At 52.5% G+C, this 24,990-nt stretch overlaps 1 protein-coding gene across 11 annotated transcripts in view; it reads left to right on the top strand.

The window, feature by feature from the left end:
* dlg3 (discs, large homolog 3 (Drosophila)) overlaps positions 1 to 24,990 on the top strand; it is a 1,021,949-nt gene that overhangs the window by 591,590 nt on the left and 405,369 nt on the right. For 10 of the 11 annotated variants that reach the window (XM_072505485.1, XM_072505481.1, XM_072505482.1 and 7 more), the window contains one exon: positions 15,137 to 15,190. In XM_072505485.1, the coding sequence (XP_072361586.1) occupies positions 15,137 to 15,190 (54 nt within the window). Of the gene's footprint in view, positions 1 to 15,136; positions 15,191 to 16,326; positions 16,370 to 24,990 lie in introns of those variants that run through there. The other variant, XM_072505488.1, reaches the window with a different exon arrangement.

Here is a 24,990-nt window from a genome sequence, read left to right as displayed (position 1 = left end):
TGGACACTGTCCACAGCCGGCACGCCAGGTTCCCGACCACTGGGACCACACGTGGCCCGCACCGTCAGGAACTCAGTCCATCGGGGTCGGAGCATCGCTGGTGGGTTGGCTGATGACGCACCAACGGCCTTGCGACTGCGCGCGACGCACGTCCCAATGACGCCGATTTGGAGGGGGCGGAGCATTGCAAACCAGTGTATAACTGGCGCCTACCCCGAATCCAGCGTCGGAAGCCATTCTCCACCCGATCGCCGATCCCGATTTCGCCATCGGGCTACAGAGAATCCCGCCCATCTTACTTTAACACCTTCCTTTCGCTCAGGTCTTTTTGTGAATGGTTTTGAGATGTGAGCAAAATGTTAGACGACTGTCAGTTAAATAAAAGTTAGATTCAGAGTTGTGTAATCATTATTTTACAAAAGGTAACACAAGAACATCCTTTTTACATCAAGAAAAACCATTGGGTCCGGAAAAAACCTATTCCTACTCATGTCCGAAGCAAAAGAAAGTATATGAGCTGTACCATGAAATTCGAAAATTATTCTTGATCGATGTGACATTGCAAGACATCAGAAAGCTATTGATAACAAATAAGACAGGGCAGTATGGCAGAAAACTATGGTTAATGGATCGGGATGTGACAAAGGGCATTATAAAGCTATTGTTAATGATTGTTCATTTTTCAGGTTATTAAAAAAACTGTTCTTAATAAATGTGTTGGTGTAGGATGATAGAAAATTATTGTTAATGAATGCGATAGTACATTGTATTTGAAAACAGTTATTAAAAAGTGATTCAGTGCAGGAGATGATAAATTTACTTTTAATGAATGTGTTAATCTCGATTGTTATAAACAGATTGTTAACAAGACTGATCAGGCAGAGTTGTTAATGTGTGTGACAGGATATTATAAAGGTATGGTTATTAAATGTGATAATGAAGAAAAATATTGCTCTACCATCCATACAGGACAACAGAAAGACCCTGGATTATAACTGTTGTTTCTCGCATGCTGCATTCCAGATTAGAGCTCAAAAGGGAAATATCAAGTTAAACCTGGTGGGAAATGAAGAGTTTCAATGTTAAAGTTGCTGTGACTGTATTCTCACCCTCCGTAGGGAGCTTTACAGAGAGACATTGACAGAGGCAATGCATTAGGTCACACATCTTCTCAGCTGGGAATTCTGTGCAGTGTGATGAGTCTTTTTACAATTCAGCCTATATTTTAGTGTGTTTATTTCTGCTCATCAAGGTGAGCGATATCTGTGCTTGGGAATGCAACAGTTTCCTCTTCTTAAATAATGGAACAGAAATTGCTGGAAATACGCAACAGGTCAGTCAAGGAGGAAGCGCAGTTCAAATTCAGGGGAGGAGAATGGTCATGCAGTACAGCCCCTTTAAAAGAATGGCCCAAAACAGCAAAAGGACGAGAGAATATTAAGTTCATTTGAACTATATCCACAGAAAGACAACGGGCAAAATTCTCCCATTTTGAAACAAAGCGCCATGGTGGAGGCAAGAATGTGGGGTGTTTCCCGCTGCGGCGGCCGGTGAGAAAACATGCCAGATCTTCTGGCCCTGATCTAATTAATTATGTACCCAGCTGTTTCACACCAAATTCAGTGGCGGGGCGGGACTGGATGGTGGGTAGTCTGCTGTCGTGTCGGGGTACCATACTAAAAAGACATCCAATATCACTGACCTGCTCTTGAAGAAAGAACGTGGACCTCCTGAAAATCATAGATATCCGGGTGCACTCTGAGACCTGATGATGGATCTCCAGGAGTATTCTGAGGTTTGAAGATGGACTTCCTCCTGGATACTAAATCATTGAGTCATACATAGAAATTAGAAGCAGGAGAAGGCCAGTCAACCTTTCAAGCCTGTTCCACCATTCATTATGATCATGGCTGATCATCAAGTTCAATACCCTGATCCCGCCCTCCCCCATATCCTTTGATGCCTTTAGCCCCAAGAGCTACATCTAATTCCTTCATGAAATTACACAACTTTTTGGTCTCAACTACTCTCTGTGGTAGTGAATTCCACAGTATCACCACTCTCTGGGTGAAGAAATTTCTCCTCACCTCAGTCTCAAAGGTTTACCCCTTATCCTCAGGCTGTGACCCCTAGTTCTGGACTCCCCCACCATCGGGAACATTCTTTCTGAATCTACCCTGTCTAGTCCTGTTAGAATTTCATAAGTTTTTACGAGGTCCCCTCTTACTCTGCTAAACTCCAATCAATATAATCCTAACCGATTTTATCTCTCCTCATATGACAGTCCCTCCATCCCAGGAATCGCTGCAGTCCCTCCACACAAGAACATCCTCAGATAAGGACAATAAAACAGCACACAATGGACGCAATCCAATGGCCACATTATGCCGGAAAAGCAGCTTGCGGTGCAGCGTGGCCGATAAAAGCCAGGAGACACCGTTCCCAGGATCTACTCGGCTCGCCACGCCTCACGAGATCCAACCCAATCTCGCAGGATGTTGCGATGTAAATCCCGGCCATTGTGGGCGGAATCACTTTTTGGCAAATCTGCATATTACAGCGAGGCAGTTAGCCTCATTCTAATGTGCAGCTTCCAGATCCTATTTCAACCTTTGGAATTCAACTCCTTTTCCTCAGAGACCTCGGGTGAGCACTGTTGAGAGGTGGTCCCCATAAACGGGGGCCAGACAGAAACACACTCTTGGGGGTCTCCTAGGCGATCGTACCCCCCCAGCTGCAAGCCCTTTGGGCATCCTGGTAGTGCCACCTGGGCATCCTGGTAGTGTCACCTGGATGCCTGTCTGGCATTGCTAAGGTGCCGAAGTGGCATTGTCAGCTGGCATGGGCACTGCCAATGTGCCCGGTTGGCACTGCCAAGGTGCCAAGCTGGCATTTTTTTGCGCATGTATGATTGAGCCAGGGGTACCCGGCATGGGTGTTGGGGTATGCTAGGGATCCTCCCATTGTGTGTTTGGACTGGAAGGGGAGGTTGGGGATCATTTCGGAGATCAGGACATCATTTAAAAACGGGGTCCCAATCTTTCGCTACACTCGGGAACATGCTGAACCTGTATAATGCCCCGCCCTCCACATTGCTCTGCTGTAGATTGTCCCACAAGAAGCTTTTCCCAGTCTACTTTGGCCAGATCCTATCTTATCTGCCTTTCCCCAATCCAAAATTATTTTTCTCAGACCATATTTTTCCTTTTCCATAGTAAACTTAAATCATGTTATGATCGTTATCACTAAAATGCTCCCCCACTGCCGCCTCGAACACCTGTCCAGCTTCATTCCCTAGAATTAGATCCAGCACTGCGCCGTCCTTTGATGGACCTTCTACATGTTGATATAAAAATCTCTCTTGAATACATTTCAAGAAATCTGCCCCCTCTAAACCCTTTACACTAATTGATGTTGGGGAAGTTGAAATCCCCTCATATAATTACCCTATTATTATTGCACATCTCTGTGAATTGTTTACATATTTTCTCCTCTATTGCCCGCTGAGTGTTTGGGGGCTTATAGTACACTCTCAGCAATGTCACTGCCCCCTTTTTATTCCTAAATTATACTCACAAAGCCTCATTTGAAGACCCTTCCAAGATACTATCCCTCCTTGCTGTGGTAACTGACTCCTTAATTAATAATGCAACACCACTTCCTCTTTTACGCCCTCCCCTGTGTTGCCTGAATATCCTATACCCCGGAATGTTGAGTTGCCAGTCCTGCTCCTCCCTCAACCATGTCTTTGTGATGGCAACAATATCACAATTCTACGTATCAATCTGCTCCTTTAACTCATCAGTCTTGCCAATAATACTCCTAGCATTAAAGTAAAGGCCTCCAGCCTCTCCTTACTCCCTTGGAACTCAACATGGTTGACCTCCCTCTGTCTTGATCCCTTTACTACAGTATGCTGTGTCCCTACTGTACTATTGCTCTGTGTCACCACCCCCTGCTGATCTTGTTTAAACTGCTCCCAATAGCACTAGCAAACCCATCTGCAAGGATGTTGACCCCATGCTGGTCCAGGTGCAGACCATCCCACATGTACATATCTAACCTTCCCCAGAAATGGTCCCAGTGATCCAGGAATCAAAATCCATCCCTTGTGCACCAACTCTTGAGCCATACATTCATCTGCTGTATTCTCCTATTTCTGCACTTGCAAGCACATGACACTGGGAGTAATCAAGAGATTACAACATTTGAGGTGCTGCTTTTTAATCTAAAACCTAGATCCCTGAATTCCTGATGCAAGACCTCATCCTTAATTTTACCTATACCGCTGGTACCAATGTGTACCACGACCTCTGACTTATCATCCTCCCCTTTTCGGATGCTCTGCAGAGCCGTGGGCAGCACGGTAGCACAGCAGTTAGCACTGTTGTTTCACAGCACCAGGGTCCCAAGTTCAATTCCTGGCTTGGGTCACTGTGCGGAGTCTACACGTTCTCCCTGTGTCTGTGTGGGCTTTCTCCGGTTTCCTCCCACAAGTCCCGAAAGACGTGCAGTTAGGTGAATTGGGAATTCTGAATTCTCCCTCCGTGTACCTGAACAGGTGCCGGAATGTGGCGACTAGGGGCTTTTCACAGTAACTTGATTGCAGTGTTAATGTATGCCTACTTTTGTGACAATAATAAATTTTAAAAAGATGTTCAGTGACATCCCTGACCTTGGCCCCAGGGAGGCAACACACCATCCTGGAGTCACATCTGCAGCTGTAGACACGCCTGTCTATTCCCCGAACAATGAATCCCCTTTCACTATCGCTCTTCCTTCCTTTGACCTTCTCTCCTGTACAGCCAGGCCACTTGTGGTGCCAGAAGATTGACTCTGACTGTACTCCCTTGAGGATGCAGTACCCTCATCAGCTCCCAAAATGGAAAACTGATTTGAGAGCAAAACTCCAGGCGATTCTTGCACTATTTGCCTGTTTCCTTTGGATTGACTGGTGGTCAGCCTTCTTTTCTCCAGTCCTTTCAGCTGCAGTGAGTACACCTCTCTGAACACGCTATCCACATAACTCTCAGCCTCACGGATGCGCTGCAGTGTCTCCAACCGCCGCTCAAGTTCCAATATCCAGAGCTCAGGTTTCTGCAGTTGGGAGCACTTCCTGCACATGGACATCTGGGATACCAGTATGGTCCATGACTTCCCGCATATTACAGGTCACACATTCCACTCAGCTGACCTCATCTGCCATGTCTTAAACTTAAACATACTTTTTCTTACTTGCTAACTTTTCAAATGACTTAGTCTTAAAAGATACTCCTCTTACCTTAACTTAGTCTCTTTGTCTAATTCTACTTCAGCCTACTTATCCTTGTATTACTTATAATAATTACTTATCTCTTTATTATCTTTCTTATCCCTGATGCTTCTCAGTTAATCCCTTACTATTACACTTTTCTAATTCACCACTATTTAGGGTCAGTCCCTAATGGCAGTTCCTTACCAGCCAAGTCCGAGTCACCCAACCTTATTCACCCAATTATGAGATTACGTAAAATGTATAGAATATAAAGAGTTAATGTAATATCATAATTGACTACTAGATGGAGCTAGATGCAGAACTATATTAAGAGCACTGACTCTCAGGCTTCTGGGAGAAGGCTGGAAAAAGTCAGAGGAGAGGTCTAGAGAGTGCAGAGTACAGTTATAGATAGCGTGCAGAGACTAGTGTTAGTAGAGTGTAGATAGTAGATTACTAGATTATTGTTTGCTGTAGGAGTAAGTGGTCGAGCTTTAATAAGTAGTGTAATAAATGTTAGCTTTGTTATTGAACTTAGCTTCTGTGGTCTCTGTGAACACTACGACGTCCATCCTGATAATAAGAAGCACAAAGAACACTCCAATCAGCTGCTTATTCTTGCCCTGCATCATTTTGGAATCCTGATGTCACCTCAGGAGTTCTGGCTCTGGATTCAGTGAAGGTTCACTGCGCTGTTCACCTTAAAGAAGCTCCAATCATCTGCTCCCCACCAGGTTCACTCTCTCTCTGGCCTCTGGTGCTCTGGGTTTTCCTGGGTCACTCTTTTACAAATCTGGAAGATCCGCCTGCAGATGCACCCCTGACCCTCTGCTGTGCTGTTCCAGAGTCCAGGGTTGTGGGAAGCCTTATCTTGAACTTGGAGGCCACTCCAGGTATTGTTCAGATAAGTCCCGATATCTGCACGCCACGTTCTGGAAGTGTTTTACGCCGGTGTGTTTTCCCGCCGGCATCGCGGAGAATCCGGTGTGAGGGGGTAGAGATTCATCTGCACCCCATTAATGGGATATAGATCAGTTTCACGCCAGCCTCTGACAGATTTTCTAACCCAACTGGTAGGCGCCAGCATAAGATCTCGTTGTAAATTCATGCTATCATGAAACCAATTTCTGGGCATCCAGCCATATTCTCCACCCATGCTCTCGTCAAACCTGCTGAGGAGAATTCTGTCCAACTATTCCTTTTTCAGAAAATAGCCTTAAAATGTAGGAGAAAGATGCATTGAATTGTGTAGTATGGGAAAAGTCAGCTCTGCCATGCACGTACAAAAGCATTGGAAAGATGAGGGGCGTCATTCTCCGACCCCCCCAGAGGGTCGGAGAATGGCCGTTGGCCGCCGTGAATCCAGCACCCGCCGGTTGCCGAAGTCTCCGAAGGAAGAAAAGTCGGCGGGGCGTTAATGTCGCCGCTGCCGCGGAGAATGTCACGGGTCTGCGCAAGGCAGCCGATTTTCGGCCTGCCGATATTCTCCCTTCTGGATGGGCCGAAGTCCCGTCGACGTGATGACCGTTCACGTCGACGTAAATTAAACCTCCTTTTCATCGGCGTGACCCTGTGCTCCAGGGTCACGCCGACCAGCGTGGAGGTGAGTGACAGCCTGGGGGGTTGGCTCTGGGCAGGCGATGGCGTGGCCGCAGTCTGAATGCGTGAGAAGAGGTGTGTCTCGGGTTGTGTGTGTGTGTGTGTGCAGCGGGGGGGGGGGGGGGGGGGGGGGGTGGTTAGAATAGGCTGGGCTCCGGGGGAGTGCCGGGAGGGGGTCCGTGCTGGGGTGGAGGTTGGGGGGGGGTCCGTGCCGGGGAGGGGGATGGGGGGGTCCGTGCCGGGGTGGAGGTTGGGGGGGGGGTCCGTGCCGGGGTGGAGGTTGGGGGGGGGGTCCCTGCTGGGGAGGGGGATGGGGGGGTCCCTGCTGGGGAGGGGGATGGGGGGGTCCGTGCCGGGGTGGAGGTTGGGGGGGGTCCGTGCCGGGGAGGGGTATGGGGGGGTCCGTGCCGGGGTGGAGGTTGGGGGGGTCCGTGCCGGGGTGGAGGTTGGGGGGGGGGTCCGTGCCGGGGTGGAGGTTGGGGGGGAGTCAGTGCCGGGGTGGAGGTTGGGGGGGGGTCCGTGCCGGGGAGGGGGATGGGAGGGTCCGTGCCGGGGTGGAGGTTGGGGGGGTCCGTGCCGGGGTGGAGGTTGGGGGGGTCCATGCCGGGGTGGAGGTTGGGGGGGGTCCGTGCCGGGGAGGGGGATGGGGGGGTCCGTGCCGGGGTGGAGGTTGGGGGGGGTCCGTGCCGGGGTGGAGGTTGGGGGGGGGGGGGTCCCGTGCTGGGGTGGAGGTTGGGGGGGGTCCGTGCCGGGGAGGGGGATGGGGGGGTCCGTGCCGGGGTGGAGGTTGGGGGGGTCCGTGCCGGGGTGGAGGTTGGGGGGGGGGTCCGTGCTGGGGTGGAGGTTGTGGGGGGTTCCATGCTGGGGAGGGGGATGGGAGGGCAACTGAGTTGGTCCACCTGGCCAGGTGCCAGCCTCCAACAGTTGGACCCATGCGGTCCATGCCACCTGGCTGGGGGAAGGAAGGGATATGGGCAATGATGACATGTCGTCGTTCCCCTCCCCCCACCAGGCCGTCATGTTTTCAGATCATCCAGCGATGTTGGCCGCCGTGGCGGCAGCCGCTCATGTCTATGTTGCCCTGGATGAGGAGGAGGAGGAGCGTGCCAGAGAGGCGGTGCAGGCTGCTGCTGAGGGGCAGGCGGCAGCCGCCCAGGCTGGAGGGACACCTGACCGACAGGACGAGGAGGGGGAGGAGGACGTCGCGGCCGCATGGCAACGGAGGCACCCGAGGGCGCCCCGTGTGTACCGGCCCCGGCAGTCATACCAGGACCTCACGGACCGGGAATGCAGGAGGAGACTCCGGATGAGCCGGGAAACCGTGGCACACATCTGCCACCTGCTGGCACACCTGTCACCGCGTGGCACTGGCGGGGGACACCCTCTCCCCGTGTCCGTCAAGGTTACGGTGGCCCTGAACTTTTATGCAACGGGGTCATTCCAGGCACCGAGTGGGGACCTGTCCGGCATATCGCAGACATCGGTGCACCGGTGCATCCGGGCAGTGACAGATGCCCTATATGCCATGGCGCACCGCTACATCCGCTTCCCCGTGGACCGGGCCAGCCAAGATGGCCGGGGCGTGGGCTTCTCTGCTGTGGCCGGGTTCCCCATGGTCCAGGGCGCAATCGATGGGATGCACGTCGCCGTGCGGCCACCTGCAGATAACAGGGCCGTGTTCACTAATAGGAAGGGGACCTATTCGATGAACGTACAGGTGGTCTGCGACCACCGCATGATGATCCTGCACGTCTGCGCCCGTCACCCAGGCAGTGTACACGACTCATTCGTGTTGTCGCGGTCATCCATCCCCGGCATGTACGAGGGACGCCATCGCCGGCTGAGGGGCTGGTTGCTGGGCGACAGGGGCTACCCATTGCGATCGTGGCTGATGACGCCTATACGGAGGCCACGCAATGAGGCGGAGAACCGCTACAATGATGCCCATGTAGCGACAAGGGGAGTGATAGAGAGGTGCTTCGGCGTGCTGAAGATGCGTTTCAGGTGCCTGGACCTCTCTGGGGGCGCCCTCCAGTATCAGTCAGATAGGGTCGGCCGCATCATTGTGGTGTGCTGCGTCCTGCACAACATAGCCCAACAGAGGGGCGATGTGCCGCAGGCAGAGGAGGGCGGAGTGGAGGAGCAGCAGGAAGAGGCGCAGTCCTCCCCAGATGAGGAGGATGGGGGTAATGGTCAGGGCAGACGGGGTAGACACAGGCGGGTGGCTGTCCACCGTTACCGGCTGGCCCAGCGGGCACGGGACAGACTGATAGACGCCTGCTTCACTGATTGGATGGGCGTGGGAATCGGGTAGTATGGCCACAGACCGCACACCATGGCAACAGCCGACCATCCACACCCCCCACCCATCCACCCACCCAGCACCCTCACCCCCCTCCCCAACCCCACCCACCCCACCCGCATGCACACCACCCCCCCCCCCCCATTGCCGATCCACCTGCGGCACAACCGGCCGGGCTCACACAGTTGCGGGTGGACGCGTGTCTATCGCAGGCCATGGAGGATGATGACAACCCGCCCTGCGGTGAGCTCCTGGCTCTACATCGTTGGACTATGTCTGACCCATGGCCACAGTACCACCATCCACCCGGACCATCCCTGCATGCGGCTGTGACACTGCAGCGCACGCTCCCGTCCTCTGCCCGGGGGATGTTGATGGCGGCCCAGGGGGAAGGGGGCAGACTCACCTGGGGCTGAGGTAAGACCACCCCTCACACACACACTTGCGCTCAACGTACATGACACCCCCGCACACTTTGGACAGAGCACAAAGGCAGCTTCTGTAGGTGTAACATTGACTTTAATAACCAAAGGAGTTCATGCACGTGCCCTAGCCCCTAAAACTCATCTGTGCCCTGCAACCATGCCAACTTACTCAGTGTCTAATTGTTTGGCCTTACGGGCCCTTTGACTACGTCTACGTGGTTCCCCAGACGGTACAGCAGAACTGGAGGTGGACTCCTGTGATTCCTGCCCTCTGACACTGGATCCCTTTGGCGGCTGTTTCCTGGGGCGTCCTGGCCTGGATGGGCCAGGCTGCGGCCCGGGCGACTGGGATGGCGAGCTGCCAGCCTGTCCTGCCCGTTGCCCACCCGATGCACCTGGGACGGAAGGGGGGGAGTCCGAGGTGTCGCGGTGTACCGGGACCTCCCCTACAGAGGGAGCCGGGACGGACCACATCACCTCCTCCTCCCTCAGGGTGCCCGATGGCCCCCAGGCCTCTACATGGGTGGGGGATGCGAACGGACTGGCCATCCGACGCCCCCCCGACATCTGGCTCTGCCAGTCCTGAAGGCCCGTGCTGGTATCGACAGGGGTCTGCAGGTTTGCAGCCATGGAGCCCAGGGGGTTGGCAAACCCTGTCTGTGACAGTGCGACGCCGGCTCGCACATGGCCACTGGCGCCGATGCCCTCAGCGATGGCCTGCAGAGACTGGGCCATGGCCTGCAGAGACTGGGCCATGGCCTGCTGAGACTGGGCTATGGCGTTGAGTGCCTCTGCCATCTGGCGCTGGCACTGGCTCATGGCCTCCTGTGAGAGGGCAGCCATTTCCTGGGCCACAGACGCCGCCTGCACGGAAAGCCCCAGGCCTCGCAAACCGTTCCCCATGTCTGACACCGTCGTACCCATTGCCTCCACCGCGGACGCCACCCGTGCGGTGTCGGCCTGGGTGGCACGCATGACCAGCACCACTCCCAGCTCCTGGGCGCGGGTGGACTCCACCACCTGCGACCGGAGCCGCCGCAAGCCGCCCGTCACCCTCTTCGCTTGTCTCCGGGTCGGTGGTTGCATCGGATCTATGTGTGGGTGTGGTAACTCCAGGAACCCGGGATCCATCTGGGTGGCAGATGTTCGTTTGGGCTGGGCTGCCCTCCGACCGCCCCGCCCCTCTGCTGCTCCTACCTCCACCTGCTGTACCGGGACGGCTGTGTTGTGCGCACCAGTAAGTGTGCCAGACGCCTCATCACTAAAGTGCCCAGCCAAGGTGAGTGTTTCTGCGATGGTGGAGGGTGTTGGCGACAGCAGTGGCGTTGTGTCGTGCTCTTCGTCCCACTCGGAGTCCATGGCACTTTGGGGTGGGGGTTCGTCTCCACCCATCCACTCTGAGTCACTGTCCGGTATTTTGTCTTCCTGGGTAGTGCTGTCCCGGGTACTGCTGACCCGGGTACTGCTGTCCCGGGTAGTGGTGTCCTGGGTAGTGGTGTCCTGGGTAGTGGTGTCCTGGGTAGTGGTGTCCTGGCTCGGATGTGACGGGGGCCTGTGGCTGCCCCCCTCATCGCTGGGTGGTCGCTCCCGCACGTGACGGGGGTGTCGTCTCCCTGTTGCTCCAGGTCTCTCCGTCTCCCGTGGTGTGCGAGGGGCATCCTGCGGGCGTCGCATGCTTGAGGGTGCGGGTCTCTCCGTCTTCCGTGGTCTCCGAGGGGCATCCTGCGGGCGGTCTGCATCTGCGGGGATGGGTGCCTGGACGTTTGGTCCTGCGATACACAATGAAGCATGCATGGTTAGACATCAGGCAGTGATCAGGTGATACGGGGGAGGGGGATATAGTGGAGCGGGGATATGGGGACGGGCTGTCGGTGGCTCACTTGCTACTACGCCCCCGACCTCTGCATCAGCAACCTCCCGGTCCTCAGGTCCGCCAGCCAGTTCCAGGGCCCTTTCCTCGTGTACGGTCAGTGGCCTCTCATCAGCGGGCCCTCCTCCAGTCCTCATATGCTCCCTATTGTTGTGTGCGCGCTTCTCCTGTGGGGGGGGGGGGTCGCAGGGGTAAAAGGCAACACTGTTAGGCAGGTATATGAATGCACGCCATCGGTTGCGCGTGCATTGCAGTGGTTAAGGTTAGGGCTGGATTCAATGGGGGAGGGGGGGATATGGGGAATATGGGGGAGGGGGGATATGGGGGAGGGGGGATATGGGGGAGGGGGGGATATGGGGAGGGGGAATATGGGGGAGGGGGGATATGGGGGAGGGGGGATATGGGGGAGGGGGGGATATGGGGGAGGCTCACCCTGCCTGCTCTGACGAGGTCGTTCACCCTCTTGTGGCACTGGGTGCCTGTCCGTGGTGTCAGGGCCGCAGCGGTGACGGCCTCTGCCACTTCCCTCCACAGACGCCGGCTGTGGCGTGGGGCAACTCTGCGGCCGTGCCCGGGATACAGGGCGTCCCTCCTCTGCTCCACCGCGTCCAGGAGCGCCTCCACATCGCGTGACTCGAACCTCGGGGCTGAGCGGCGGCCAGCCATCCAGTCGGGTGTTGCGGTCGGGTGTTGCGGTCGGGTGGGGGGGAGCAGCGCGGCCTTATGAGCCGTCACGCCGTGCGGCGCGTATGACGCTGCACAGCGTGAACCACTGCGCAAGCGTGGATCCCGTTACGTCGCTGCTAGCCCATTTCGGGCCGGAGACTATCGACCCATCTTTCCGACGTGACGCAAGTCGGATTTGCGCCGTTTTTTGCGCCGATCGGCGGACTTTCCGCCGACAACGGAAAATTTCGCCCCAGTTTCTTTCCACTTCCTGATCCCAGTGTCAGTGACAAACACCCCCTGAAGGCAACATCTGGAACAGAGATTGATTTTCTCAAAGAAGTGAAGGTTACCACAGCATGAGGCTTTTTTTGTACCAGTTCTGACCAAGCCACAAAGAGGATGTTTGTCATATTTCTGCAGACATATTATCAAGCCATTTGTCAAAACTATATGATCGACTTTAACTCCTCCTGACCAGTGGAAACTGAGAGGGGGGCATTTAAAATGGAGCAGACGGCTTCAACTCTCTGTTCCTGCTCTGGTCTGACCAACTGGAATTTAAATATTTGGGGCACAAGGAGACTGGCCGAAATCTTTAAATTGGCAGATCAGGCAACGATGAACTTAACAGTGTCTGACTGCTAGTTTTACCTGAGGACTGGGCAGGAGTGTGGTGGAGGTGTCTCTGCCAGCCCAATGCTGCTGGATGCTTCATAAGAGCAAGAAGAAGCCCAGCGGGATAAGTTTACAAATTTTAGTTGAATGTTTTGTGGGCCAAGAGAAGCAGGAGTGCTGCTCTGAGCCCCCACAAGTCTCCTGTACCCAGACATTCCCCATCACTCCCCTGCCGCGCATGCTTGATGCACTTAGCTTGCTGCCAGTGGCCACTCTCACAAGTTCCCAAAGGTGGATCCAGAGCAGCCTGACTTTACAGCGTGGCAGCTGCCTTCCTCCAGTTTCCCAGCCACTTGGTTGGGAAACTGGTAAACAACATGTTAATGTCACTGTCAGTAAAATCACCTGAGTACTTCATGCTCCGGAGAGCTTGCTAGTCCATGGAGTGAAACTCAAACTCGTTGCTTGCATGTGAAAATCTTTAATCACTGACCCAAGGAAAAGGACACATCGCTTGAACAAATTATCAAGCTTTCACAGGCTAGCAAGGTTTCCTCAGGTGTAAGAGTATAAAAAGCTCAAAAGATAACACAAATGTTCCCGGAGATGAAAACATTACAGAAATAACAATGAAACCCACGTTAAAAATAAAGTATCACTGATGAAAAGTAAGTACAGGATTTTGGTAACTATTTTAGTATCAAACATTTCCAGCTCAGGTACAGTAGGGGTTAAATGAATGGTGAAACTGACTTGGCTCGATCCTAACAATATACCCAAACCTGAACTGCATAGAAGCAATTGCTGCTGTACCAGTGTGACAGTTTCCATTTTCTGCACCAATCAGAATTATTTGACTGAAATTGACAATGTAGTTCCTAATTATGAGTAGTTTTGTACTGTGTGTTCATGGTCAATAAGTAATGGATTGGGATTGCTCAAGCATTTATTCTTATTGGTTATTACAGCCAGCAGACAAAAGAAGCTTTCATCCCATCAGTTTGGGTTTAGTTTGATATTCCAAGAGTAATAGGTGAAGCAGTTCAAGAAGGTGACTCGCCCTCACGTTTTCAAGGGCAATTTAAGGGTGGCCACAAGAGCTGGCTTTGCCAGTGATGCCCACATCACATGAAAGAATTGGAAAAGTCTAACCAGCTGCATCTCCTGCTACAGAAATGTAAAGTTTACCATTATTTTCCTTGCATAAGATGGTAATATTGTACTTGAGAAGTTATTCCTTCGAATTGTTTGTCACTATCATTATTATGTGAAAATTCAAACTGAGTATCTATTGGCAGATGTTTAGCAGCACTTCTCTGCAAATGATTGATTGGTGGTGCTTGAAAACAACACTGGTCTGATTTGCTCTACAAATCAGAAGGAAACACTCTGATAATGTAGTCACTTACTCAGACAACTGGTTAGAGTCCTATGGGCCAGATCTCCGCGGCGCCATAGAGACTGCAGACCTTTCAAAAATGGCAGGCAGGACTGGTTTCTGGGATCTCTGCCCCCATTCTGAGCACCCCAAAGTTTGCAGGTGCAGAAGGCAGCAAGCCAGCACCCTGCATTCCTGACCTGGCTGGCTCCATTCCGGCTGGGGACTGGGCGGTGAAGGGGGCTGTGCAGGGGAAATATCTCTTAGCCCCACAATGTTTGCTTCTCAAGGACACATGGTTCACGGTCTCTCAGAGGAATCATCAGGTACAAGCCCCTCATGCCCCCACCCACCCCCAGTGGACCTCTATAACCACTGTGCCAACCCATGCACCACCATCCACACCAAAGACCTCTCATACCCTCTATTCCAACTCATAGCTCTTGCCATGCCCTTTCACCCAGTATACTCTCTGTACAGAACCAATGAGCCCAAGAGTAACAAAGGCATGTATGGAAATACTTAAAAAGCAACAATAAAAGTGTCAATTAACCAGACCGTTACAGAAACTAGAACACTTGGCACATTTTTATCTTATGCAAATAAAAATTGAGCCAGTGACAAAATAGATCACAGATAAAAAAAAGTTTGTAAATTTATCAGTCAAATAATGTTTTCCCTTTTGTGCACCTGTTTCAACTAAATAAAGCCTTGATGGAAGTCTGGGCTATCAGCCAAGCATGCCTTTTAAACAATATGCCATACTGCTCAGCAACCCCTGTGACCAACTCTGGTCTATGTCTGAGGCGGCTGGCCCAGCTTCATCCAGTACCTGCTTTTCCCCTGCCTCTCTGAGCGAAAGTCATGACATTTGGAGCTTTTTTTCCCCAAGGTAGATGCACCAAGACCAGAAACATTCCGACTCAAGCTACCCACCACAGAGTGAAAGTTCAGCCTTATGTGTTGACAGTCAGTTACTGTAAGGCAGAAGTCAGTAAAATTGATGTATTTTCTATTTTTACAGGCAAACCCTCCTCCCATTATTGTGAATACTGATTCTCTGGATTCTGGGCCTTATGTGAGTACTTTTACATTGTTTTTCTAATTATAATTCACTGTGGCGGCAATGGAGTGACTACCTCATAGACAGATTGAGGGGTTGACTTTGTTTCATAGTCTTCTGTAACCCAATTAGTTTCCTTGAAGTGGTCTCTTTTCTAACCACTGAATTATGTTAAAACTGAGTGAATATATCTGCTGCTGGACAAGGTATCCTTATAATTGTGACCAATAATAGAGAGCTAGAAATGGTTTAGTACCATTTTTTGGGTGCTGGGTCATGATTCACTACCTCTGCCTTTGCATGCAGCAAGACGGCCCAGCACTGCTGTGTGCAGACTTCATGCTACCACCAGCCTGCTCTTCTTTAAAGGCAGGCTTTATCTTAAGGGAATTTGCACTCAACAATAATGCTGCAAAGTAAATTATGGCAAAGTGAACAGCAGGGTAGTGAAAGGAATCCATGCTAATGAATACAGTGCAGCTGAACAGGGGGAGAAACACCATGGGTGGGTTTTCAATTGTCAATGGGGGTGAGCACAGGGTGGAAACACATTGAAAATTGTAGTGCTGGATGCCGGCAATAGATCCTGATTTCTCCGGAAAACAGCACAATTTTCAAAGGTGAGGGCTCTCTTTAAGGGAGTTGCCCCCAAAGTCCATCAGAGGGCCACCCTCCCCCTATGATGAAAATCCTGCTGACCCCACCCCCACCAGACCTTCTAACAACCCATCACACCAGAGGCACCCCCATGAGAGAGAGCCCCACCTGAGACCCCACCACATAAGAGAGAACACCCCCACCCCATAATTGACAGTTCTTGGACCACATCACAGACAGTTTAAGTGCTTTCTGCAGAGAAAAAGAGGAAGTGAGAGCACTTAAAGCACTTAACTGTCTGTGATGTGGTCCAGGAGCTGTCAATCATAGCTAGATGTTTATAAACAATGTGATTTGTTCCACAGTGACTACTTGAAAGCCACTCAAACCTGAAGGGAGATGAATGAAACAATTCGGACAGCTGGGTGCATGTGGCAACAGTTAATTACAGCCTAGTTAAAACAATTGCACAGAGATATGAAGAATGGTTTGCAGATCAAAGATCTTAGGCGGTTTAAATCCAGCTGACTGGTTTTCACTTTCCAGGAATTAACAGGTGTTGCTTCCTCTGCCCGAGCCAGCAGGTGTATTGCACAGGTGAGTTTTAAAGCAGTGATTTTTTTTTTGGACTGTCTCTGTCTGTTCTGCTCTCGAGATTCTAGGCAGGGGTCTCACTTGTGAAGGGCTTCCAGGCAGGGGTCTCTCTTATAGGGGATCTCTGGTGGGGGTCACTTGCGTTGCAACACCTCGCTATCAGGCTGTCTGCTCAAAATGGCAGGCTGATAGCAGGATTCACAAGGGAATCCCTCGGATTTCCTGCCAGGATAATTTTCTTTTAATTCATTCATGGGATGTGGGCGTCGCTGGCTGGGCCAGCATTTATTGCCCATCCTTAATTTTCCTTGAACTGAGTGGCTTGCGAGGCCATTTCAGAGGGAAGTTAAGAGTCAACGACACTGCTGTGGGTCTGGAGTCACATATCATAGAATTTACAGTGCAGAAGGAGGCCATTTGGCCCATCGAGTCTGCACCGGCTCTTGGAAAGAGCACCCTACCCAAAGTCAACACCTCCACCCTATCCTCACAACCCAGCAACTCCACCCAACACTAAGGCCAATTTTGGACACTAAGGGCAATTTATCATGGCCAATCCACCTAACCTGCACATAAGTCAGATCGGGACGGATGGCAGATTTCTTTCCCTGAAGGACATTCGTGAACCAGATGGACCTTTACAACAATCGACAATGGTTTCATGGTCACCCTCAGACTTAAATTTCAGATTTTTATTGAATTCATATTTCACCATCTGCTGTGGCGGGATTTGAACTCGGGTCCCCTAACCATTACACTGGAACTCTGGATCGCTAGTCCAGTGAAAATACCACTGTACCACTTCCTCCCCTTGGCATGGCAAGGGATTGTCAATCACTTCTGGATTTGCACTCCCAGCGCGTGTGCAAATGAGGTGCAATTCAGCTCCGGTGGGAGAAAATAAGGCTAGATTTTGAGGCGATTTACGGAGGAAGTGTCTAGTCTCACGATGAAAAAGTCAGTGGCTCCGCCCGGTGCGGGGCTGCAGTCGCGCCATGGAAAACCCCCGGCATTCCCGGCAGAAACGGCCGGAGAATTGCCGGGTCCGTAACCGCGCAAGCGCACGCCGACGATCTGCAGCGGTCATGCAACATGGCGCCAGCTGTGCGCGGACTGGGCCTGCAAGAGAGTGCACCCTTGTAAAACACCTCCCCGCCACCCCCAGACCACCCCCCCCCAGCCCCCGACGAAGCCCCCCCCTCCCGATCAGTGGAGTGGCTTCCCCCCCTCCCTCTACTGTGGCGGCGTGGACCCAGTCCACAGCCACCACGCGAGGTTGACAAAAAATCAGAGCACAAGTGATCCATGCCATCGGGAAGTCGGCCCATCGGGGCGTAGCATCGGGGGAGGGCCTTCAGGTGACATCCTGAGGCCGTCCCAACGGCGTGCGGCGTACTCACCGATGGTGCCGTTTTGGAGAGGCGGAGCGTCCGAAAACCGGCGCAGCCCCCGATTTCTGTGTCAAAAGGGATTCCCCTCCTGATTGGCCAATGTGATTTCGGCATCAGCAAGCGGAGAATCCCACGCACAGTCTCCCAAACGGGAATTTATCTCATAGTTTCCCAAACGAGAATCCTGTGTCATATCTTGTAAAGAATTTGGTCAACCTTTCTACAATCCTCTTTGCTGCGATCATTCTTATCGGCATCACTTCCGGGAATCGAGTGGATACATCCATGATTGTCAGAAAGTACTGATTTACACTTTTTGTCTTAGGGAGTGGCCGTATACAATCAATTTGGACTCTAGTAAAAGATTCCTCAAATGTTGGAATATGAATTTAAGATGCAGGTTTAATTAATGTCTAAAGTTTCTCTATCACCTGACATGTGTGACATGTTTGACAGAACTTGACTACATCTTTAAGCCGTCCAGGCCAGTAGATATGTTTTTTGTATTTTAGCCTGAAACTTCATGAGCTACGCACAAAATTTCCTTTCTGAATCAAATGGTATTATTATCTGATGTTTTACTATCCACTTCTCATCCACTAGAATATGAGAAGGTCTACACTTCTTCGTTATTACATTACTCTTAAGGTAATAACACTCTGGAATACACTCCGCCTTCGTCTCAGAATAGGCTGTCTCGTATAATTGCTTTATTTTGGGATCTTTCTGCTATAACGCTACCAACCCCACTAAGCTAACCACCTCGGCCTCATTCTCCACAATTATTTCTTCCTGAACAACCTTGTCAAAGATAGTGTCTTTGAGACTCCTCCACCTGCTGTCTCCATGGTTGAGCCTGCGATTGTGTTACCATACAATCTGGAAACAATCCAGGATGCTCTTTCTGCAACACCTCTGTTGATTGCATTTCCACAGGCTGTTCACCTGCAGTAGACTTCACCAACATTTGTGACTCAGTTATATAATTTCCAAGGATAAATTGAACTCCTACAATAAATAGGCTATTTCTCCATTATCCCTACAATCATCTCACCTGTTTTCAAACTACTTCTTTAATTTACCTTGCACGATTGAACATTTTTTTCTCCATGAATTCCACCTATTAATACTTTTTCTTGCAATACTGCCTCTGTACACAAAATAGCGCTATCATATAACATTATAATAATAATCGCTTATTGTCACAAGTAGGCTTCAATGAAGTTACTGTGAAAAGCCCCTAGTCGCCACATTCCGGCGCCTGCTCGGGGAGGCCGGTACGGGAATTGAATCCGTACTGCTGGTCTTGTTCTGCATTACAAGCCAGCTGTTTAGCCCACTGTGCTAAACCAGCCCCTGGTTAAGGACAGATAAACCCCATATCCTTTAAAATGTTGATCAGAGGGATCACATGATGTGAGCACGGGAGTGGCTACATTTTGACAAGCTCTGGCACTATTCAGCTTTTAATCCTTTTTATATCCTAAGGCACGTCCCATAATTATTTGCTTTTGACGTATACGTCTTGTGCTGTGTCCCCGGAAGATCGTGTTTAGATTTTGGTGATGAGGAGCCAAGTTGAGTCAGTGAATTCTCGTTTGATTGAGGCGGCTGAGGTGGAGCCCAGCTTGCAGTGGAGGTTTTACTGGTGAGTGGGCCTGCGCCTCGGCAATGCTGTCGGCATTAGAATGGTGACTGCCATTGCGAATGATATTGCAGACTGTGCTCTCGGCAGGTTGCAGGTGCTCACTTTTATGAACTGCGAAATATTCTTGAGAGAATAGTGGAAGCGGAGAAGAGAATCCTGTTTCTTGATAGGGCAGTCTCCTGGTGGGGCTCACCTTCAGTCCTTGAAAATCTTGTATGTATCTTGAATATCCTGTCCGATTTGAGGAGATGGGACCAGACAGGGAGTGATCATGCACCCAGTCTTTGGTGGGGAGTGGGGAATGGGTTCCCACTCAAATTTGATAGTTGGCTGCCATGCTTTCATGGCCTCGATTTGAGGGCTCAACCTTTCAAGTTTAGCGGAGCATGTGGTCCGCCTTCGGGAACTGGGGTCAGTCGGAGACCCCGAACAGTGGTCTTGTCTTGTCTCATGACTCGTCGGGAGGAGTTGGAGGCAGCTGAACACATCGGGTCATCGCTCGGGCCTGAGTTTCTTGCTGCCTGGGCTTCGGTGTGGCAGAGATGACGGCACTTCAATGAGCTTTGGAGCGATCCTGGATGCTCCTTGACGACCCTGTCATGGCTTTCACATTTCAAGCTCCAGGGATGCTGTTATTATCCTGCAGTTTATCAGTAATCTTGAACTTTATTACCTTGCAACTATACCTTGATTTTATGTTATAGGCGCGATTTAACGGAATCATTTTAAAGTGTGATTTTTGACACATTTGGCGGGGTGTTTCTCGGCAGCTGCATTGGCGAGACCTCAGTCCATATTTAATGGCACTTAGCGCCAGAAATGACCTCCCCCCCCATAAGCTTCTCGCCATTACTGGCAGTCTCACAATCTGATTCGCCAAACATGCGCCTCAGCGTCTCGCCGCTAAGAAGGGGGGGCTGCTTTTAAACGCTCCTTCAACACTCACTCCCAGTCAACACACAAGCATGGCAGCGCGCAGACCTGCTCCCTGCTTTGGGGACTTTGGGGATGCCGACAAAGTTCCTGGCAAGGCTTCTTGGCACTGTCGATGCGAGATGGGACATCCTGTTCCACTGAAGGAATCGGAGGACCAGCAGTCGGGTCACTGATGCACGATCAATTGCACAAAGACTAAAGTTGGGTACAACTGTGGCTTTATTACAGTCAGAGGCGAGGCCTCCTGCTGCAGCTGGCGAAATCGCAGGGCACTGGAGGTCATGCATATTTATACAGTTCTCCGTGGGCGGAGCCAGCCGGCAGGAGCTACCGGCGAACCTGTAGTGCAGGTCCTACATTACATCTCGTATTACAGTGGTTCACCACATTCACCCCCTGTTAAAAATGAGTCCGGTGGGGGTGACGTGGAACTATATACAATTAGTGCAATTATGTGCAGTGGTAGGGAAAGAGAAGTCCATGTTGACGGTCCGGAGTCCGTCAACGGTCCGGAGTCCGTCAAAGGTTCAGCCGGTCCGGTGCTTTGGTGCTTCGTTGGGAGCGGCGTAACAGTGGCGGTGAAGTCGGTGCTGGCGGTGATGGAGGTGGCACCGATGGCAGTGGTGGCGGTGCTGATGCTGGCCAGTCATTGGGGAACTCCGTGAGCGTGCAGAAGTCCTCTTCATCCTCTTGTGTGGAAAAGGGGGTGGGGGGTGCTCTGGTGGGGTTAATATTGGCGGCGCGGTGGGAGGTGGGGGGGGGGAGGGGGCGCATTGGTGGGGGGGGGGGGGGTTGGGGTGGAACCTGACGGTGCCAGGTCCCTGAGTGAGACAGTATCTTGGCGGCCGTCGGGGAAATCAACATAGGCATATTGAGGGTTGGCGTGGAGCAGGTGGACCCTGTCCACCAAGGAGTCCACCTTGTGGAATCGGACGTGCCTACGGAGAAGGACCAGTCCTGGAGCAGCGAGCTAAGTCGGGAGCGACACCCCGGATGTGGGCTTCCTGGGGAAGGTAAAAATACGTTCATGGGGTGTGTTATTAGTGGTGGTGCACAATAGTGACCAGATGGAGTGTCGAGCGTCAGGGAGGACCTTCTGCCAGCGAGAGGCTGGGAGGTTCCTGGACCGTAGGGCCAGCTGGACGGCCCTCCAAACCGTCCCATTCTCCCGTTCTACTTGCCCGTTTCCCCGGTGGCTGTAGCTGGTCTTCCTGCTGGAGGCAGGAACTGACGCAGCTCATCGCTCATGAATGAGGATCCCCTGTCACTGTGGATGTAGGCGGGGAAACCGAACAGAGCGAAGATGGTGCTGAGGGCCTTGATGACGGTGGCAGACGTCATATCGGGGCATGGGATGGCGAAGAGGAATCTGGAGTACTCATCGACCACACTGAGAATGTACGTGTTATGGTCGGTGGAGGGGAGGGGCCCTTTGAAATCCACGCTGAGGCGTTCAAAGGGGCGGGTAGCCTTCACCGGGCACGCACGTTCTGGCCGGTAGAAGTGTGGCTTGCACTCCGCACAGACCTAGCAGTCCCTGGTGACTGTCCTTACTTCCTCGATTGAATAGGGCAGATTGCGAGCTTTGACCAGATGGTACAATCGAGTGATCCCCGGGTGACAAAGGCTGTCGTGTAGGGCCCGGAGTTGGTACAGCACATGTACCTCGGGAGAGGGCGTCTGGGAGCTCGTTGAGTTTACCGTGGCGATACAAGATCTCGTAATTATAGGTGGAGAGCTCGATTCTCCACCGCACGATTTTATCATTTCTGATCTTGCCCCACTGTGTGTTATTGAACATGAAGGCTACCGACCGTTGGTCCATAAGGAGAGTGAATCTCTTATCGGCCAGGTAATGCCTTCAGTGCCGCACAGCGTCAACGATAGCTTGGGCCTCCTTCTTGACTAATGAGTGTCGAATTTCAGAGGCATGAAGGGTGCAGGAAAAGAATGCCACGGGCCTGCCTGCCTGGTTTAGAGTGGCTGCAAGGGCGACGTCTGAAGCGTCGCTTTTTACTTGGAAAGGCAGTGACTCGTCCACTGCGCGCATCCCTTGGCGATGTCTGCTCTGATGCGGGCGAAAGCGTGTTGTGCCTCAGCCGCGAGAGGGAATTGGGTGGACTGAATGAGTGGGCGGGCCTTGTCCGCATAGTTTGGGACCCACTGAGCGTAGTAGGAAAAGAACCCCAGGCAGCGTTTGCGGGCCTTGGGGCAATGGGGGAGGGGGAGCTCCATGAGGGGGCGCATGCGGTCGGGATCGGGCCCGAGAAGTCCGTTTTGGACTATATAGCCGAGAATGGCTAACCGGGTCGTGCTGAACACACACTTCTCTTTGTTGTAGGTCAGGTTGAGAAGAGTGGCAGTGCGGAGGAATTTATCGAGGTTGGCATCATGGTCCTGCTGGTCATGGCCGCAGATGGTGACATGATCTAAGTACGGAAAGGTGGTCCGCAAACCGTACTGGTCGACCATTCGGTCCATCTCTCTTTGGAAGACCGAGACCCCCTTTGAGACACCGAAAGGGACCCTAAGGAAGTGGTAGAGGCGAACGTCCGCCTCGAAGAAAGTGTATGGCCGGTCCGACTTCCAGATGGGGAGCTGGTGGTAGGTGGATTTCAGGTCAATTGTCGAGAAGACCCGGTACTGCGCAATCTGATTGACCATATCAGATATGCGTGGGAGGGGGTACGCGTCGAGCTGCGTGTACTGATTGATGATCTGGCTGTAGTCCACGACCATCCTGTGTTTCTCCCCAGTTTTAACCACTACCACTTGGGCTCTCCAGGGGCTGTTGCGGGCCTCGATAATACCCTCCTTAAGCAGCCACTGGACTTCGGACCTGATGAATGTCTTGTCCTGGGTGCTGTACCGTCTGCTCCTAGTGGCAATGGGCTTGCAATCCGCAGTTAGATTGGCAAAAAGGGAGGGGGGATCGATCTTGAGGGTCGCGAGGCCGCAAACAGTAAGGGGGGGTAAGGGCCCGCCGAATTTGAGGGTGAGGCTCGGAAGGTTGCACTGGAAGTCCAGGCCCAACAGGAGTGCAGCGCAGTGATTAGGAAGGACATAGAGGCGGAAGGTACTAAATTCTAGGCCCTGGACCGTGAGGGTGACTGTACAAAAGCCTCGGATCGGGACGGAGTGGGATCCGGATGCTAGGGAGATCCTTTGATTGGCAGGGTGGACCGCAAGGGAGCAGCGCCTTACCGTATCTGGGTGAACAAAGCTTTCAGTGCTCCCAGAGTCCAGCAGGCACGAGGTCACGTGGCTGTTGATTTTAACCGTCGTCGACGTGGTGGCCAGGTTGTGCGGGTGAGATTCGTCCAGCGTCATCGAAGCGAGCTGCGGGTAGCCATCGAATGCTTCGGGTGGCGAGCGTGTGCGGTTCCGATGTCAGGATGTCCGGAGACCCTGTGGGGGACAAGGTGGCGGTGCCCCTGGTGCGCATATTGCGGGGTCGGGACAAGATGGCGACGCCCATGGGGCGCATGTGGCCAAAGGGGGACACGACGGCGGCTCCCATTGGTCGCACATGGACCCGAGAGGAGAAGGTGGTGGCTCCCATTGTGCGCCTGGCGTGGGGGAGGGGGCGATGGCTGGCGCGATTGCAGCGACTGCGCGGGCCTGGCACACAGCCGCGAAGTGGCCCTTTTTACTGCAGGCTTTACAAACTGCAGTGCGGGCCGGGCAGTGTTGGCAGGGGTGCTTCTGCTGACCGCAGAAGTAGCAGCGGGGACCCCCGGGGTGCGCAGATTGGCGTGCAGCGCAGGCGTATTGGGAAGGCAGGGCCCCGGCTGAGGAGGTCGTCGGCAGGGTCCAGGAGGGGTAGGAAGGAGTAGAAGGGTGGGCAGCGCGGCGGGAGGGGTACGATTGTATGTTACGGGATGCGACCGTCATGGAGAGCGCCAAGGTTTTCGTCTCCGCCAGTTCGAACGTGGCCCCTTCCAGTAATCGTTCTCGGATGCAGTCCGATGCAATCCCCGTCACGAAGGCATCGCACATGAGGAGATTTGTGTGTTCGGCGGCCATGACGGCCTGACAGTCACAGTCCCGGACGAGTGGAATTAGGGCCCGCCAGATGTCTTCGATGGACTCACCAGGTAGTTGCGAGCGGGTGGCGAGTACATACCTGACGAAAAACGTGTTCGCCTTCTGCGCGTAGTGTTCCTTAAGGAGTTCCATTGCTTTTGTGTAATTCACGGCGTCTTGGATCAACTGGAACACGCTGGAGCTCAGTCTAGAGTACAGGATGTTTATCTTAGGGTCGTTTCCAAGGTGGTGCGTGTGAAACTGGACCCGGGTCCCCAGGAGGCCACTGGGTGGAGTCGTGCCCAATACAAAAGAAGATGGTTGTGGTTGGTGAAGGCAAATCATTTCAGCCCTAGGACATCACTGTAAGTGCTCCTCGGGATAGTGTCCTAAGCCCAGCCATCTGAGCTGCTTCATCAGTAACTTTTCCTGTATCAGAAAGGCAGAAGTGGGATGTTCGTTGATCATTGCACAATGTTCAGTACCATTCATGGCTCCTCAGATACTGAAGCAAACCATCTCCAAACGCAGCAAGACCTGGACAATATCCAGGCCTGGACTGGTAAGTGGCAAGTAACATGCGCACCATACAAGTGGCAGGCAATGACCATCTCCAGAAAGAG

The sequence above is a fragment of the Scyliorhinus torazame genome, chromosome 5, assembly GCF_047496885.1.
Source record: "Scyliorhinus torazame isolate Kashiwa2021f chromosome 5, sScyTor2.1, whole genome shotgun sequence".
NCBI classification, from domain to species: Eukaryota; Metazoa; Chordata; class Chondrichthyes; order Carcharhiniformes; family Scyliorhinidae; genus Scyliorhinus; species Scyliorhinus torazame.
The sequence above is the reverse complement of the archived record's forward strand: the minus strand, read 5'-3'. Positions and strand labels throughout refer to the sequence as shown.